This window comes from Martes martes (genome assembly GCF_963455335.1).
Source record: "Martes martes genome assembly, chromosome: 3".
NCBI lineage: Eukaryota > Metazoa > Chordata > Mammalia > Carnivora > Mustelidae > Martes > Martes martes.
In genome coordinates, this window is record NC_137890.1 from 126,872,791 (window position 1) to 126,887,513 (window position 14,723).

General features: G+C 41.2%; 1 protein-coding gene across 1 annotated transcript in view; it reads left to right on the plus strand.

Moving 5' to 3' along the window:
- Nucleotides 1–9,103: 9,103 nt before the first annotated feature.
- The window catches only part of OLA1 (Obg like ATPase 1), a 177,024-nt gene continuing 171,404 nt past the window's right edge, over nt 9,104–14,723 (plus strand). The window contains exons 1-2 of the mRNA XM_080798762.1: nt 9,104–9,290; nt 10,789–10,889. Of these exons, the coding sequence (XP_080654888.1) occupies nt 10,789–10,889 (101 nt within the window). The 5' untranslated portion in view covers nt 9,104–9,290. The remainder of the gene's footprint in view (nt 9,291–10,788; nt 10,890–14,723) is intronic.

The window sequence follows — 14,723 nt, forward strand, 5'->3', positions numbered from 1 at the left end:
TTTTAGATACAGATATACACAGATGGAAGAACATGTGAGGACCCTGGGAGGAGGTGGTCAACCGCTAGACAGGGAGAGAGGCCTCAGAAAAAATCAACTTTGCCAACGCCTTGATCTTGGATTTCTGGCTTCCAGAATGGTGAGGAAATAAATTTCTGTTGTTTAAGCCACCTGATCTGTGATACTTTGTAATGGCCGCCTGAGCAAACTAATACAATGCCCAAGTTCTAATGGTGACCAGTGACTTGTGTATTTAATTAGTTTCTTTCTCTCTTTCCTATCATTATGAATTCATGGATTTTATACATTCAACGTGTTTCAGTCAGTTGCTATCATTTTTTTCTTCCGGATGTTTAAATTGGTCCGTATTTGGCCAGAGGAAGCCCCAGAGGAAGCTGACTTTTGTGCCATTTTGATATGACCCCAACATTCTTTGATAACTTCCTTGCTTTCAAGTAGAAGACACCCCAGGCTCATTTTGTATATTTTCTGTTTCAGACCTGGGATCAGCTAACCTAAACATGGTATAGTCTTGGGGTTAGGCCTGTTCATTGCTACTGGGTTTGTCATTGCTTCTAGGCTCTTTCAGTAAGTAAAAAATTATGGGACTTTTTTTTTGGTTTGTTTTTCTATGTTTCATCTCTTACATGGACAGTTTTGGATCCTAATACATTAACATAATTATCTGCTCTATAATATCTGTGAAATATTTGCAAAAATGAAACAATTTTTTTTACTACTTCCTAGGCTATTAAATGAGCTTCAAAATTTGCCTTTCTTTTTGTTCTTTGGATTCATATTCCTAGAAATAGATGTAGTCAAAGTCTTGTGTACTAAAAAAACTTAAAATAGTTCTTTTGTGTGGTTCTATCACCAACTTGATGTACAGCTAAGTTCATTTGTTTTATTTTATTTTAGTTCATTTGTTTTAGAATAGTTGTCTTGGTAGTCTGTCGGGCAGTGTTTACTTTATAAGCATTCTTAGAAAATTCTTTCCTTCAGGCTGTAATGAGAACTGAGGTTAAAAGATGGAAGAAATGAAAAGAAACACAGTTCTGGGACCTCATCTTCCTACTCATATGCATCATTTAATAGTTCAATGCAATGCGTCCAGGAGTTCCTGAATAAACTGTTCCCAGACAAAACACCTGAATCATTGCTTCAATTTAGATAGTCCTGATCACGTCATGAATACTGAAGCCTTAATGTTTCCAGGCTCTTGCTTGTCCTTGACTACCAAAGCTGATTGGTATATTGAATATGTTCTCCAATACACACACATATGCACACGTTTATGTTTGCACAATACACACACAAATACACATGTTTACCTATGCTGTTGGACTGGATCATTTACTATGTGTAAAACATCATTTGACAGTTGTGGGACAAACATGTTTAAATGGAAAGTACAAGAATTCTGGAGTCAGATGGAATTGGTTTTATATAGCCTAATAATGAGACTATAGTAAAATAACCTTTTATGGACTTGATGTCCTAAGCTGTAAAAGAGGTATAGTAATACATACTTACAGAGTTAGTAAAATAGGTCCCAATTGTAAAGTGGCTAATACAGGATCTGGCACACAATAGGAGTTTAATAACCATTTCATTCTCTCAACCTAAAAAGCCCCTATAGAATATATAAACAGAAGCAGTAAAAATCATTTGATCTTGAAGATGATTATATGAGTAGCGCTACTTTCCTTGATACTTGGGTCATTTTAATCTAGTTCCCCACTAAAGGAGCAACAAACTGAGCTATTATTTATTGCTTCAGTTGGCCAGGAAGCCAAAGCGTTAAGCATTTAGTTCTATTAATTTATATAAAGGTACAGAGTAAGATAAAAAAAAAAAAAGTCTATCCCAATCAGAGGTTCTCCTGTAGACCATTGGGATATCCCAAAGGTAGTTTCTAGAGCAAGAGTCCTCAATAATTTTCCAGAGTCACTCAAGAAAACCTTCAAATTTCATCCCCCTCCTCGGGGATCTTTTATTCTGCCTGTATTCGCATTCAGAGTAAAATGAAGCACAAGACTCTTAATTCTTTTTCTTTTTTTAAGATTTTTAAAAATTTATTTGACAGAGATTGAGAGTACAAGCAGGGATAACAACAGAGGGAGAGGGAGCAGGAGAAGCAGACTCTCCGATGAACAGGGAGCCCAATGTGGGGCTCGATCCCAGGACCCTGGGATCATGACCTGGGCTGAAGGCAGACACTTAACTGACTGAGCCACCCAGGTACCCCAAGACTCTTAATTCTAATTCTAAATTTCAACTTGGTAGTGAGACATCTGGTGGGAACAACGCTTTTCTTAGGGTTGGTGCTCACTTTTTTTCCCTTGTTAAATAATCATCCTTGTCATTTGGTAACTAAAAAGCAAGGGAGGAGAATGCTCTTCATCACATTTTTACGCAGTAAAAAGTACTTGTCCTTAATCAGTATAACAGCAACTTTCAAAGGGTTGTTGCTCCCTATGGAGCACATGTTCCAAGATGTTTTAATGTGTATTATATGGGAAAGTATGTACACATTTGATAATGCTGGGTTAAGGAGATAATAGGTCTCTTTATGCAGAACTTCTCAGAACCTTAAATATACTATTGTATATTATCAGTCAGAAGGGGATGTGGTATGCAGCACTTCCTGAACTTACTTGATCCTGTGTCCCTTGTTCCATAGAGCAAGTTGGAGGATCACTGTTCTAGAGAACACACTCCAGAAAACAATGCCTTATAACTTAAAACTATAAGCAAGAGGAACATTGGATCACTGTGCCCCTAACACACAGTAATGGTCTCCAGGACAGTGTAAGTTCTTTGCTTTGGCTACTGCAACCGTTGTTTGGCTGTACAAAATAGAAACCCGTTGCAAACCAATTTGAACAGAAAACCAAAGTTCTTGGTGAAACACAGGGTTATCTCATAGAGTCCTAGGTCAGAAAATATGGGGGCTTTAGGAAGACTAGACTGGAACTAGAAAGCCGGAATTTGTGACTAAAGGACCACATGGTTGATTACCCACCCCTTTTCCTTCATGTCCTGTTTTCTTTTCCTTTCTTTCTTTTGAGGAGCTTTGTCTATACCTGTCAAGAAAGTGTTTGACGTAGCCTTGATTCCGTGTTCTTCAAGCGGTCAATAATATTTATTGCTATCTTCTAAGTCCAGCTTCTCAAAGAAAGAGAATCTTGATTGCCCAGCTTGTGTCAAGTTTTCATCCAACCCTAGTCCAGTTGGCTGTGGTCAGGGGGTTCATGTGGTATAGATGGGAAGACTTAGGCCTATCTGTCTGTAGGGTGAGGAGAATGGATTTTTCTTAGAATGAGGGAGTTGTGGGAAGAGAAGTCACCACCAAAGTAACATCAGTCATGGCTCCTCTCTAAGAATCATCTTAGTGGGGCGCTTGGGTGGCTCAGTTGGTTAAGCGTCTGCCTTTGGCTCGGGTCCTGATCCTAGGGTCCTGGGATTGAGCCCCATGTTGGGCTCCCAGCTCAGCAGGGAGTCTGTTTCTCCTTCTCCCCCTCCTCCCCAACTCGTGTGTGCTCTTTCTCTCTCTCTCTCTCTCTCTCAAATGAATAAATAAAATCTTTAAAAACAATTATTATAAGAATCATCTTAGAAAGAAGGGCAGCCTTGGTTGCAGTATTTCATGTATTGATAATAGCAAGTTGATCTAGAATGTCCTTCATAGAACCTACTTGTGAACCTATTATAAATACTGTGTTAGGCATGATCAATCTTCATCCATATCTAATTCTTTCTACTTTGGGATATAAGGATTCCCTGGCCCTTGACGTTGGATGTGGCCATGTGCCTTAACTTGGCCAGGAAATGTCACTTTGACACGGAAGGATTTAGAGGCTGAAGCAGCCTGAAAGTGCCAAGCCAACTCAGGGACTGCCTGGTGGATCTCCAGCAGACTTAATGTAAGAGAAAAATTTTTGTGCTGTTAAACCTCTAACTTTGGAGTTGTTTGTTATTTTGTTATAATCTAGCCCATCCTCTAGAATATCCAAATATTCTTTGAAATGAACAACACAAGTTTCAAAACTGTAATGAGGATGAAATATACTGAGCCTTGTTAGTCTGAGAGGTCTGACTTTGGTAACCCAGGCCTATGTACAACATTCCCCAATTTCCAGTTCAATTGATGAAACCCTTATGGCATATTTTGGTAAGTAATTTTCCCTTTCCATGACTTGAACGTTAAGTATCTTATAAAGGCTAATAAAAATATTATTTTCATAAGATCTCATTTTGTAAGAACATGAAGTGTTCTTAGAAAATGGTCAATTTTCTTCAGTGTTTTCTTAGTGAACTAGGTGTGCTGACACTTATTAGTTAAGTACATTACATCAGGTGACCACCAATACCTGGCTTCTTTGAGAATTATACTGTGCTCAAACTGTTACCTTGAAAAAAAGAGTTCAGGAAGTATAGTGGACATAACTCGTGTCCTTTCCTTACACAACCCTATTTTGCTCTGATACCTATCCATGTCTCACATAGCCATGTGCCTGAGGAAGTTGATCTCTCCTCTAGCTCCAAGGGGTTGCTGAATGGTCTAAGGGTAGCCCCATTTCTCCTGCCACTGTTTGCTTCAGGTATAGGCATGAAACCCAATTTTGCCCAGTGAACGAAGAAGTCTTCTGGAGGGTTTCTGAGACATGTTTCCTTTTTTTCTAATGCAGAGCTATTAGAAGAGATGGTTTCTTCCCTGTCACCATCCCCAAATATTGTCATTTCTGGATGTGTTGCCTGGAACTGCTATGGCAGTCTTCCTGGTTAGCCAGAGGATGATAACAGAGGAGGCTCAGAAAAGACGACCCCGATATGGAAAAAACTAGGATCCTTGAAACTAGTATTGAGCTACAAAATCTATTAATGGTGAAGTTCTCTCTGGACTTTGTTATATAGGATAAATTTTCACTGAATCAGAATTTCTGTGACTTGCAACTAAAAGCAATCCTAGGGGGATGCCTGAGTGACTCAGTCAGTTGGGTGTCTGCCTTTGGCTTGGGTCATGATCCCAGGGTCCTGGGATGGAGCCCAGGCTCCCTGCTGGGCAGGGAGCCTGATTCTTCCTCTCCCTCTGCCTCCTGGTCCCCCTGCTTGTGCTCTCTCTGTCTGTCAAATAAATAAATAGAATCTTTTAAAAGAATAAAAGCAATCCTAGGAAGACATTAATAATATGTTCATTTTCTAGATTGTCATATGCCTTTTTATGTTGCCTCTGGGAAAATAGTATGCAAAAATTTCTTTTAAGAATCCCTAAATCTTTATCCATGAATTATGATAAAGATTAGATGTCAAAACTCTAGCAGTTTCTGGGATGATAACTGGACACTTTATTTTAAAGTATTATTTATTTAAGTAATCTCTACACCTAACATGGGTCTTGAACTCATGACCCTGAGATTAAGAGTCACACGCCCTTCTGACTGAGCCACCCCTAGTCTGTTTAACCAGTCAGCATTCTTTTAAATACTATGAGCAATTCTAGAATAGAAAACAGTTCTTTAAATAGAAGTTTTGTTCACAGGTAACTTATAGTATAGTTCCGAAAATAAAAATCATGCTCTGCTAAGTGGAAGAATGAAAATTGAAAATCTGCTTCTTTGCTGATGCCTCGCAGTGTTTGCGCATTGCTTTTAATGGAACAGGGAAAGGGGACTATTAAGCATTGCCTGGTGCATACTATCAGAAGTCCAGGAAAGTAAGTGGAAATGAAAGTGGTTTATTTCAAATCTTTGAATTGTAATCAAAGTACCTAGGCATCCTATAGATTTTTACCATGTTCTTATATAGTTATTTGTGTAATTGCTTGTTCGTCTAAATGAACAGATTGCAAGCTCCTTGGTGGTAAAGACCATATTTATTTTGTTCTTTACTGCTTCAAAGCCTAGAGCAGTGGCATGGAGTGGTACTCAAGAAAATAATTTCATATGAACAACAACAAAAAGTGAAGAAAAGAATATTCTAAATATATGGGGACTCTTTTCTGGATGCTGGATATATGATAGCTTAATGTAGGGAGAAAAATGTGATACGGGCAACAGAGAAAAATGCTATTTTGTAACTCTGTATAGGGTACTTTAAAAAGTTGAGGTATAATTGACATATAACTAAGTTTAAGGTGTACAAAGTGTTGATTTGATACGCAAATACATTGTAATATGATTACCACTATAGCTAGCTAACACCTCCATCACCTCACACAATTATTTCTTTTTTTGTGATGAGAACATTTAAAATCTAGTCTTTTAGTAACTTTCAAGTATATAATACAGTTATTGTTAAGAATAATCACAAGGCTGTGCATTAGATCCCCAGAACTTATCTTTTAACTGCAAGTTTATACCCTTTGACCAAGACCTCCGTAATTCTCCCATCCCCAGGGTACTTTAAAAAATTTTTCTTTCTTTTTTTTTTTTTTTTTTTACAAGTGCTTCCCTTCCCCTGTAAAGTTACTATCCTGTTTGTCTCACCGAGTCTTCATTGCTCATGTAGAATAGTAGATATCCTGCTAGGATCTTCTCTGAGAACTGCCTGCTATAGTGGTAAAGGTCATTCATAGGGATGTTTCTACTATATGACCCCTACCTACTTGGCTAAGACTAATGGGGCCCTTGATAGAACTTTGTCTAAACTGGGCCAGTCAGGTCCCCTTTCTTGTGAACATGAATTGACTCCCACTAACTGTGAGTTGGAAAGGGAGTTCTGTTATTAGGTAACTTAGCAAGCAGTAGCCAATCCTGAAACTCTGCCTAGCTCACTGAGATCGGTGTGACCTGCTTTGTCAAGGCACTTTAAAGGTGGTCAAAAGTGCAGGCAAGAAAGATGTAACTGCAAATAGAGAAACAGGTAATTGACTCAAGGACTTGATAGTGTGAATTGAAGGGAATGGGTAGATCTGAGCGATATTGAGATTGAAGAAGTAGCTACATTTGGCCAAAAGACAGTGATAAATTGAAGATGATTCTACTACTTTACGATTGGGGAACATTTTCAATTAGTATTGGAGTGGCCGGTTGCTGGGCAAAGTAGGCTCTCTGGGATCCTTCAGCTTTTTAAGTAGTGGTTCCTCTGTTTCCACAAGCAGCAGTGTAAAAAGCAGCTATAGAACCTCACTACTAAAACAGCTGTAAACGATTTAGGAATTACTCCGTCAGGACTAGTCATAAGTTTTGTTGATGGTGGATACAGAATGTGGCCTAGTTAGCTTCCCTCTGTTTCATAGCTAGAGTGTACCCAGACACCTGTTTTATAAGTGCATTATTCTGGTAACAAGGTAGCTAGATTGAGAGAATATAAATAGTGCATATTAATGAGTGATATTAAAAAAATAAAATCAAGTTGCCCGTGTCTTTGAGAATTCCAAATTTCCAGAAAAAGCTTTTTAACCTGCCTCAGTAGGTTACTCTCATAGGGCTAAGAAAAACCTTAATGGGATTGTATTATAAATAATGGCTCAGGGGCGCCTCGGTGGCTCAGTCCTTAAGCTTCTGCCTTCAGCTCAGGTCATGATCTCAGGGTTCTGGGATTGAGCCCTGCATTGGGATCCCTGCTTGGTAGGAAGCCTGTTTCTCCCTCTCCTGGTCCCCCTGCTTGTGTTCCCTCACAGCTGTGTCTCTGTCAAATAAATAAATAAAATCTTAAAAAAAAAAATGGCTCAGTTGTTGCTTGTAAGGAGTTATTAGAAAAAATTTGCTGAAAGGGAATGGATCTTTCAGTTAGATTGGGGTCTGAAATCTGGCTTCTGCCATTTACTAGTTGTGTGACTAATCCAACTTACATTACTGTTCTGATATTGTTCCTTCATCCATAAAATGGGGATAGCAACCAATTCATATTTTTTCTTTACTATGAACTGGTCTTTGTTTTTTATTTATTTATTTACTTACAATCTCTACTGGACTTTGTACTTATTTATTTATTTATTTATTTATTTATTTGTAATCTCTACACCCAGCATAGGACTCCAACTCACAACCCGGAGATCAAGAGTCCCATTCTCTGACTGAGCCAGCCAAGAGCTCCCCATGAACTAGACTCCTTGCAAGAAGCTTCTAGGGTCATAAATTTTGGAACAGATTACATTCTTGCAACACATACTTGGAAGTTTAAAGAAAGAATTCCTTCCACAGATGGAGTTCATGGTGTAGTTAGGTGAGGGTGAGATGGGATGAAATCCTAATATTAACACTATCCTTTATTACTCCTTATGGGCCTTTCCTGTTGTGTCAGGTACTGTTATTGGAAGCTTGAGGCGTATCTCATTTCATCCTCACAATAACCTCCTAAGGTGGGTCTCACTATCTCATTTTTATCCAAGAGGAAATTGAAGCCCGGAGAGGTACTTTGTCCACGGTCACAGGAGTGGAATCCAGATGGGAACCTATGTTTCCCCAATTCCAAAGGCCCTTGCACATAACCATCCAGAAGGAAAGGGGGGCAGGAAGCTGGCCCTATTAAACGCATTATGGGATCCAGTACCTGCAAAACCCTTTAACTATAAGTTGATGAAAGAATCCTTAGATCATAAGCTTCTCCTGCCGCCCCCCTCCCCCGCCTTTTTTCCCTTTAAGGAAGTTTGTTTAACAGCCCTGGATTGGCTGAAGAGTTATTGGGAAAGGATGGCAGGTGGGGCCGTTGTTCCCGAGGACTCGGTTAGCAGCCAGGAGATTCGCAGGATTGGCGCGGCTGTTCGCCAGACCTGAGGCGACCCGTCTCCGGGCGGGCGCTCGGGCCAAGGATACTTCGAGATCCCGCGGGTGATATGTGGGACTGCAGGCCAACGAGAGACCGCGTGCGGCAACGCGGGGCGGCTCCGGGAGGGAAGCGGAGACCCGGTGCGGAGGAGCTCCACGTGCTGACTGGGCGGAAGACGCGCCTTCCCGGTGCCAGCGCAGCCGGCACAGAGATGTGTGTGTGTGTGAGCTGGGGAGACAGTCAGCGAGACTGGCTCCGGCTCCCGCTCCCCCTCCCACCTGCTCCTCCCACCCGCTCCTCCCACCGTGCTCCCGCCTCCTGTCTGGTCGGACCAATGGACGGGGAGGGCGGGAGTGAGGGGCGGGGCGGGGCGCGCGCTCTGCGCGCAGGTGCAGCCGGGCGCCCGGCCCGCCCGTTCCGCCGCCGCCGCAGCCACCACCTCCGCCGCCGTCGTGCGTGCTGCTCGGCGGAGGGGCCGGGCCTGTGCTTTCTCCTCCTTCCTCCCCGCCTCCCGTTTGCCGGCAGGACCCGTCTCCCGCTGCTGTTGGGACCCCGTGTCATCGCCCGGCCTGAGCACGGTGAGTCCCTCCGGGAGCCCGGGGGCGCGCTCCCAGCCTCGTCTCCGGCGCCCCAGCCCGTGGCCGGGAGCCCGGTGTGAGGCCAGGGCCAGGTGGCCGGGATGGGCGAGGGCAGCGGGCGGCATGGGGTGTGTGGATGAATGAGGCGCTCTTGGACTAGGCCGCGCGTCCTGCGAGCGGCCCACGCCTCAGCCCGGCACGTTCTGGGGGAAGCCTTCTGCAGAGGCCGGGACGACCAGTGGCCCAGTCCACGGGGGGAGATGTTGGGTAGAGGTCCGCTCTGGCAGGGCTGCCGGCCACCCCCCTGTAGGAGGACCAGAGGGCAGAAGAGGTTCTGCTCATGCTTCGGGGCCCTGGCCTTTGGCTGGGAGCAGGTGTGAGTTAAGACCCCGAGAAGGGAGATCCCTGGCACTAGGGGTCAGGGATCAAAAGGCTGGAATATCGGTTCGTGAGCAGGGCCTCAGCGTGGCCGCTGGAGGTTCAGCAGGCGCCAGAAGGAGGGACAGTTTTAGTTTCCAGTTTATAAAACATGAGGTTAGCAGTCCTCGGGAGTTCAGCTTGCAGCAGGAAAGTGGGATTAATTCTGCATGGAAGAATTTGGAGCCAGGTTAGCAAGGACCTGGAAAGTTTCAATTTGGAAATAAAAAGAGTTAGTGGATTCATTTACGGCTGTAAATATCTGGAGGTAGATTCTGGAGGTTGCTAGTCGTACGTACAGTGCCAAAGGTGGAAGAGACTTGGTCGGAAAGCCCCTGATACTGGTGTGTGTTCATCCGTGTGAGAATGGTGCTTGTGGGGAAGATGGGAAAGAACAGGTTCCAGATAAGAGGAATGGTTTGGGGGAGGTGACTTGGTTGCTGGTAGTACTAGCATGGATACTCTGACTCTTATCTGTGCTCCTGCTTCTGAATGCTTTCAGTCTTGTAGCCATGTATCAGATTAAGGAAGAAAGTGTTTTGTGAACAGTATGGATGGAAGATTGGCAGCTAAATTTTAAGTTTCTTTTGATTTATGGTGCCACATATTTTTAGATTAATCTTTCCAGGACTTCTTAGGAGTGACGGCCTTGACAGCTATCAGAATCAGATCTATATATAGAACTTTTTACATTTTTTGTTGAAAAACTGAATTTAGGGGCGCCTGGGTGGCTCAGTGGGTTAAGCCTCTGCCTTCGGCTCAGGTCATGATCTCAGGGTCCTGGGATCAAGCCCCACATCGGGCTCTCTGCTCCGCGGGGAGCCTGCTTCCCCCTGTCACTCTCTGCCTGCCTCTCTGCCTACTTGTGATCTCTGATTGTCAAATAAATAAATAAAATCCTTAAAAAAAATAAAAAAAAAAAGAAAAACTGGATTTAGCTCCATGTTGGTTTTGGATTGGTATATACAGTATGCTTTATTCTTAATTTGTTACTCAGTAATCTATTTTGTGTGATGAAATGTGCTTTTAGTTAATGGGGAGTATAAAAAATTTTGTTTATATGTATGTTTTGACATTTCAGATGCCCCCAAAAAAGGGAGGTGATGGAATTAAACCACCCCCAATCATTGGAAGATTTGGAACCTCCTTGAAAATTGGTATTGTTGGATTGCCAAATGTTGGGTAGGTGAATGTTGGGCTTTACTTTTTTTCGTCTTGTAAATATTCTGGGTCTTGTTGTAGGAAAGGAACTCATGTGGTAATTAAAACTTGGAAGAAAAGAAGCTGGGAAGCTGGAATATTAATGTTGCAAAACAAGGTTTTCATTTGGACATATTTTATTTTTGGTTTTCTACACAGCTACTGTGTTGAAACTTGAATTACTTCTTTTGTTTGCTTTGCTAAACTAGAGGAAGAAGCAGTGAGAACTGAAACATTAAGCTGAACCAGATCAGCTCTGTTTGCTTGAGACACTATAGGGAGATACTCAGTTTTGAATTTAAGTGGAATTGGAGTAGTTTAAATTTGATTTTTTTTATGCTCGCTGGCTATGTGGCGTACCTATCTAGGCTGACGGTAGTGGGATACTTTAGGAATTAGTTCTAAAAGCCCCAGTATAAAATTGATTAGATTCTTGGGAGATCAGGGATCAGATGGCTTAATTTTTACTGGAGAAGGAACTAACAATTTTAAGTTAAATATTGGAAGTTGCTAGATAAAAGGATATCTGTTATAAAGTAGCTAAATCTGAAAGTTACCAGAGCAAAACTTTGAGTTTTGTAATGTTTAAAATTAAAATGAATCATTTATTTGCAAATAAAGGCAGTGGTAGGAAATATAGGTTGAGTTCAGCATATAATCCACACATGTGCAATTTGGATGTTTAGTCTACTTTGTTCATTATTTGTCCTTTTAATACGTTTTACTAACCTTTAAATATAAAATGTCTCGAAAGTGATTAGGGTATACTAATGGTAACAGATCCATTATGGATTTACTAAGGTGAATGAATACATTTTGGCACGTGCTTTAGGCTTTTTCATTGGTGGCAAGTAGGATAACCATTTAGGAAACAATTTTTTTCATGTGTTCCTTGAAGTCCCTGTCCTAGAGATTTTTTAGTGAATGAGACATGGGATGGCCAAATATGGCATTACTTAAATTCTTATGATGTAAAACATGAGCAAGTGTGGCTGTCCTAATTTCAGTCTTTCCTGGAGCTGGAGAGGTTTGCATTTTGAAGGGGTTTCCTGCTGTGATATAGGCTGCTTGTAAAGTAAGACTAAATAGAGAGTGGAAATGTAAGCAAAACAAATAATTAAGCAAAGTACTGTAGGGTGTTGTCAATAAAATTGAAAGCAAGATATGATCATTATGTTGTGAGCTTTATTTCACTAGTAAGACAGTTTTTAGATAGTAACATCTCTTATTTTAAAATTATTGCAGTCAATGCAGCCTGACTTTAAATGGGACTACTTTAAACTGAGGCAACTTAAGAAGTGTTTCTTATATGAACATTTTAGCTGTAGAACACAATATAATCAGTGTATTTGAAAATAACCAGTATTATTATCCAGTATAATTGTGCTATTTATGCTTTTAAATTAAATAGCCATACCACTACCACCTTTCCCCCTCCCCCACCTGTTTTAGTGAGGTATACTTTATAAATAGTAAAATTTTCTCATTTTAATAATGTTTAGTTTGATTTTTGGCAATTGTGTTTGTGAACACTCCTTTTTGTAGAGTGATCTTACATTACTTAACTGTATCAGATATGGCTCTTTGTAAGATATACAACTTCTGGCTGTTTTAAAACACGAAAAAGAAAATTATTGGAAGGACAGAACTAAAGGACAACCTGAACAGCAGACCTTAGGAAGGACAGGAACCAGGATAACGCTGATAGAGATGGGTCCTTATGAAGCTTAGCCATATGAACTGAGCATTTCTTATCTCCTGCAGCCTCTCCAGTGATTCACATTTCTGTGTACAGAAATCTGACTGGACATATCTACCTCTGGATAGGTCTACAAGGGATAGATTGGGTACGGGGGAGGTTCTTTAAAAGATGGCCTGCTGATCAAAAATAAGGACATTTGATATAGAAACCATCTAAAGAATGTCTTGATTTTTAGAGAATTGGACAAATAAGATTTTCTTTTTAACATATTAAAATTACTCAAAAACTTAAAGGTAACGTATATGGCTAATAATAGCTGATATTTTTCAAACACTTATTATATGACAGTTACTATTCCGACTGCTTTGTATGTGTTATCTAATTTATTCAGTTCTTTAACAGCCCCCCCACCGCCAATTAGAATTTAAATTTCTTGAAGGGAAGGATTGTATTGTTCTTGTTTATTGTTCTATTTCTTAGAATTTTTTTTAAAGATGTATTTATTTATGCCAGCTGGAAAAGGGGCAGAGGGAGAGAGAGAATCCTCAAGCAGACTTTCTGCTGAGCAGGGAGCCCAATACAGGGCTGGATTCCAGGACACTGAGATCATGACCTGAGCCAAAATCAAGAGTCACTTGCTTAACCCAGGTGCCACCCAGGTACCCCAGGTGCCCCTAACACTTAGAATTTATTAGGAATTTATTAGGCCCTCAGGAACTATTTATGAATGGGATAGTCCCCCCCCCCCCCCATGTAGCGTGTAGGCTTAATGATAAGGACACATCTTTTAATGGCTTCTTTTAATGAAGAAACAATACCAAACCCAAGAATATGAAGATTTGGTTTCTAGATTTATTTTGCTTTTTTTCTTCTTTTTAAAGATTTTATTTATTTTTTTTGAGAAAGAGAAAATGAGAGAGATCACAGAGGGAGAGGGAGAAGCAGACTCATTGTTGACTGAGCAGAGAGCCCAATGAAGGGCTTGATCCCAGGACCCTAAGTTCATGACCTGTGCTGAAGGCAGCCACTTAACTGACTGAGCCGCCCAGGCACCCCTACTTTTTTTTTTTAACCTCACTGACCCTTTATAAATTAACTCCTCTTGGATCAGTGTATTATTATGTTATTATGGCTGTGAGGCTTAAGGCTTTTGGGGGAAATGTCCTTTTTCTTTTTTTAAAGGTTTATTTATTTTGGGGGGAGGGGAGAGAGAGAGAGTGAGAGGGAATCAGTAGGGACAGAGAGAGAGGGAGAGAGAGAATCCAAGCAAACTCCCTGTTGATCGTGGAGCCTGTTTCGGGACCCCGAGCCTAAGTGGAAATCAAGAGTCATATACTTAACCAACTGAGCCACCCAGGTGCCCTAGAAACTACCCTTTCTTCTTCTTCTTCTTTTTTTTTTTTTTAAAGATTTTATTTATTTATTTGTCAGAGAGAGAGAGAGAGTGAGCACAGGCAGACAGAGTGGCAGAGGGAGAAGCAGGCTCCCTGCAGAGCAAGGAGCCCAATGTGGGACTCGATCCCAGGACGCTGGGATCATGACCTGAGCCGAAGGCAGCCGCTTAACCAACGGAGCCACCCAGGCGTCCCCCTTTCTTCTTTTTTTTTAAAGATTTTGTTTTAGAACAGTTTTAGGTTCAGTGCAGAATTAAGAGGAAGGCAGAGAGATTTCTTTTTTTTTTTTTAATTTAAATTCAATTAGCCAACATATAGCATATCATTAGTTTCAGATGTAGTGTTCAATAATTCATCTGTTGCGTATAACACTGAGTGCTCATCACATCAGGTGCCCTCCTTAATGTCCATCATCCAGTTACCCTATCCCCCCACCAGAGGGATTTCTTATATACCCCTGTCCTCACACATGCACAGCCTTCCCCTATTATCAACATTCTCCCACCAAAGTGTTATATTTGTTACAGTTGAACCTGCATCGACGCAGTGTTATCAAAGTCCATAGAGTACAGTCTTGTCATTGTACCTTAAATGGGTTTAGACAAAGGCATATTGACATGTATCTACAGTTATAGTATGGTACAGAGTAATTTCACATTGCCCTAAAAATGCTCTGTGCTTTGCCTATTTACCTACCTCCTCCCAACCATTAATCTTTTC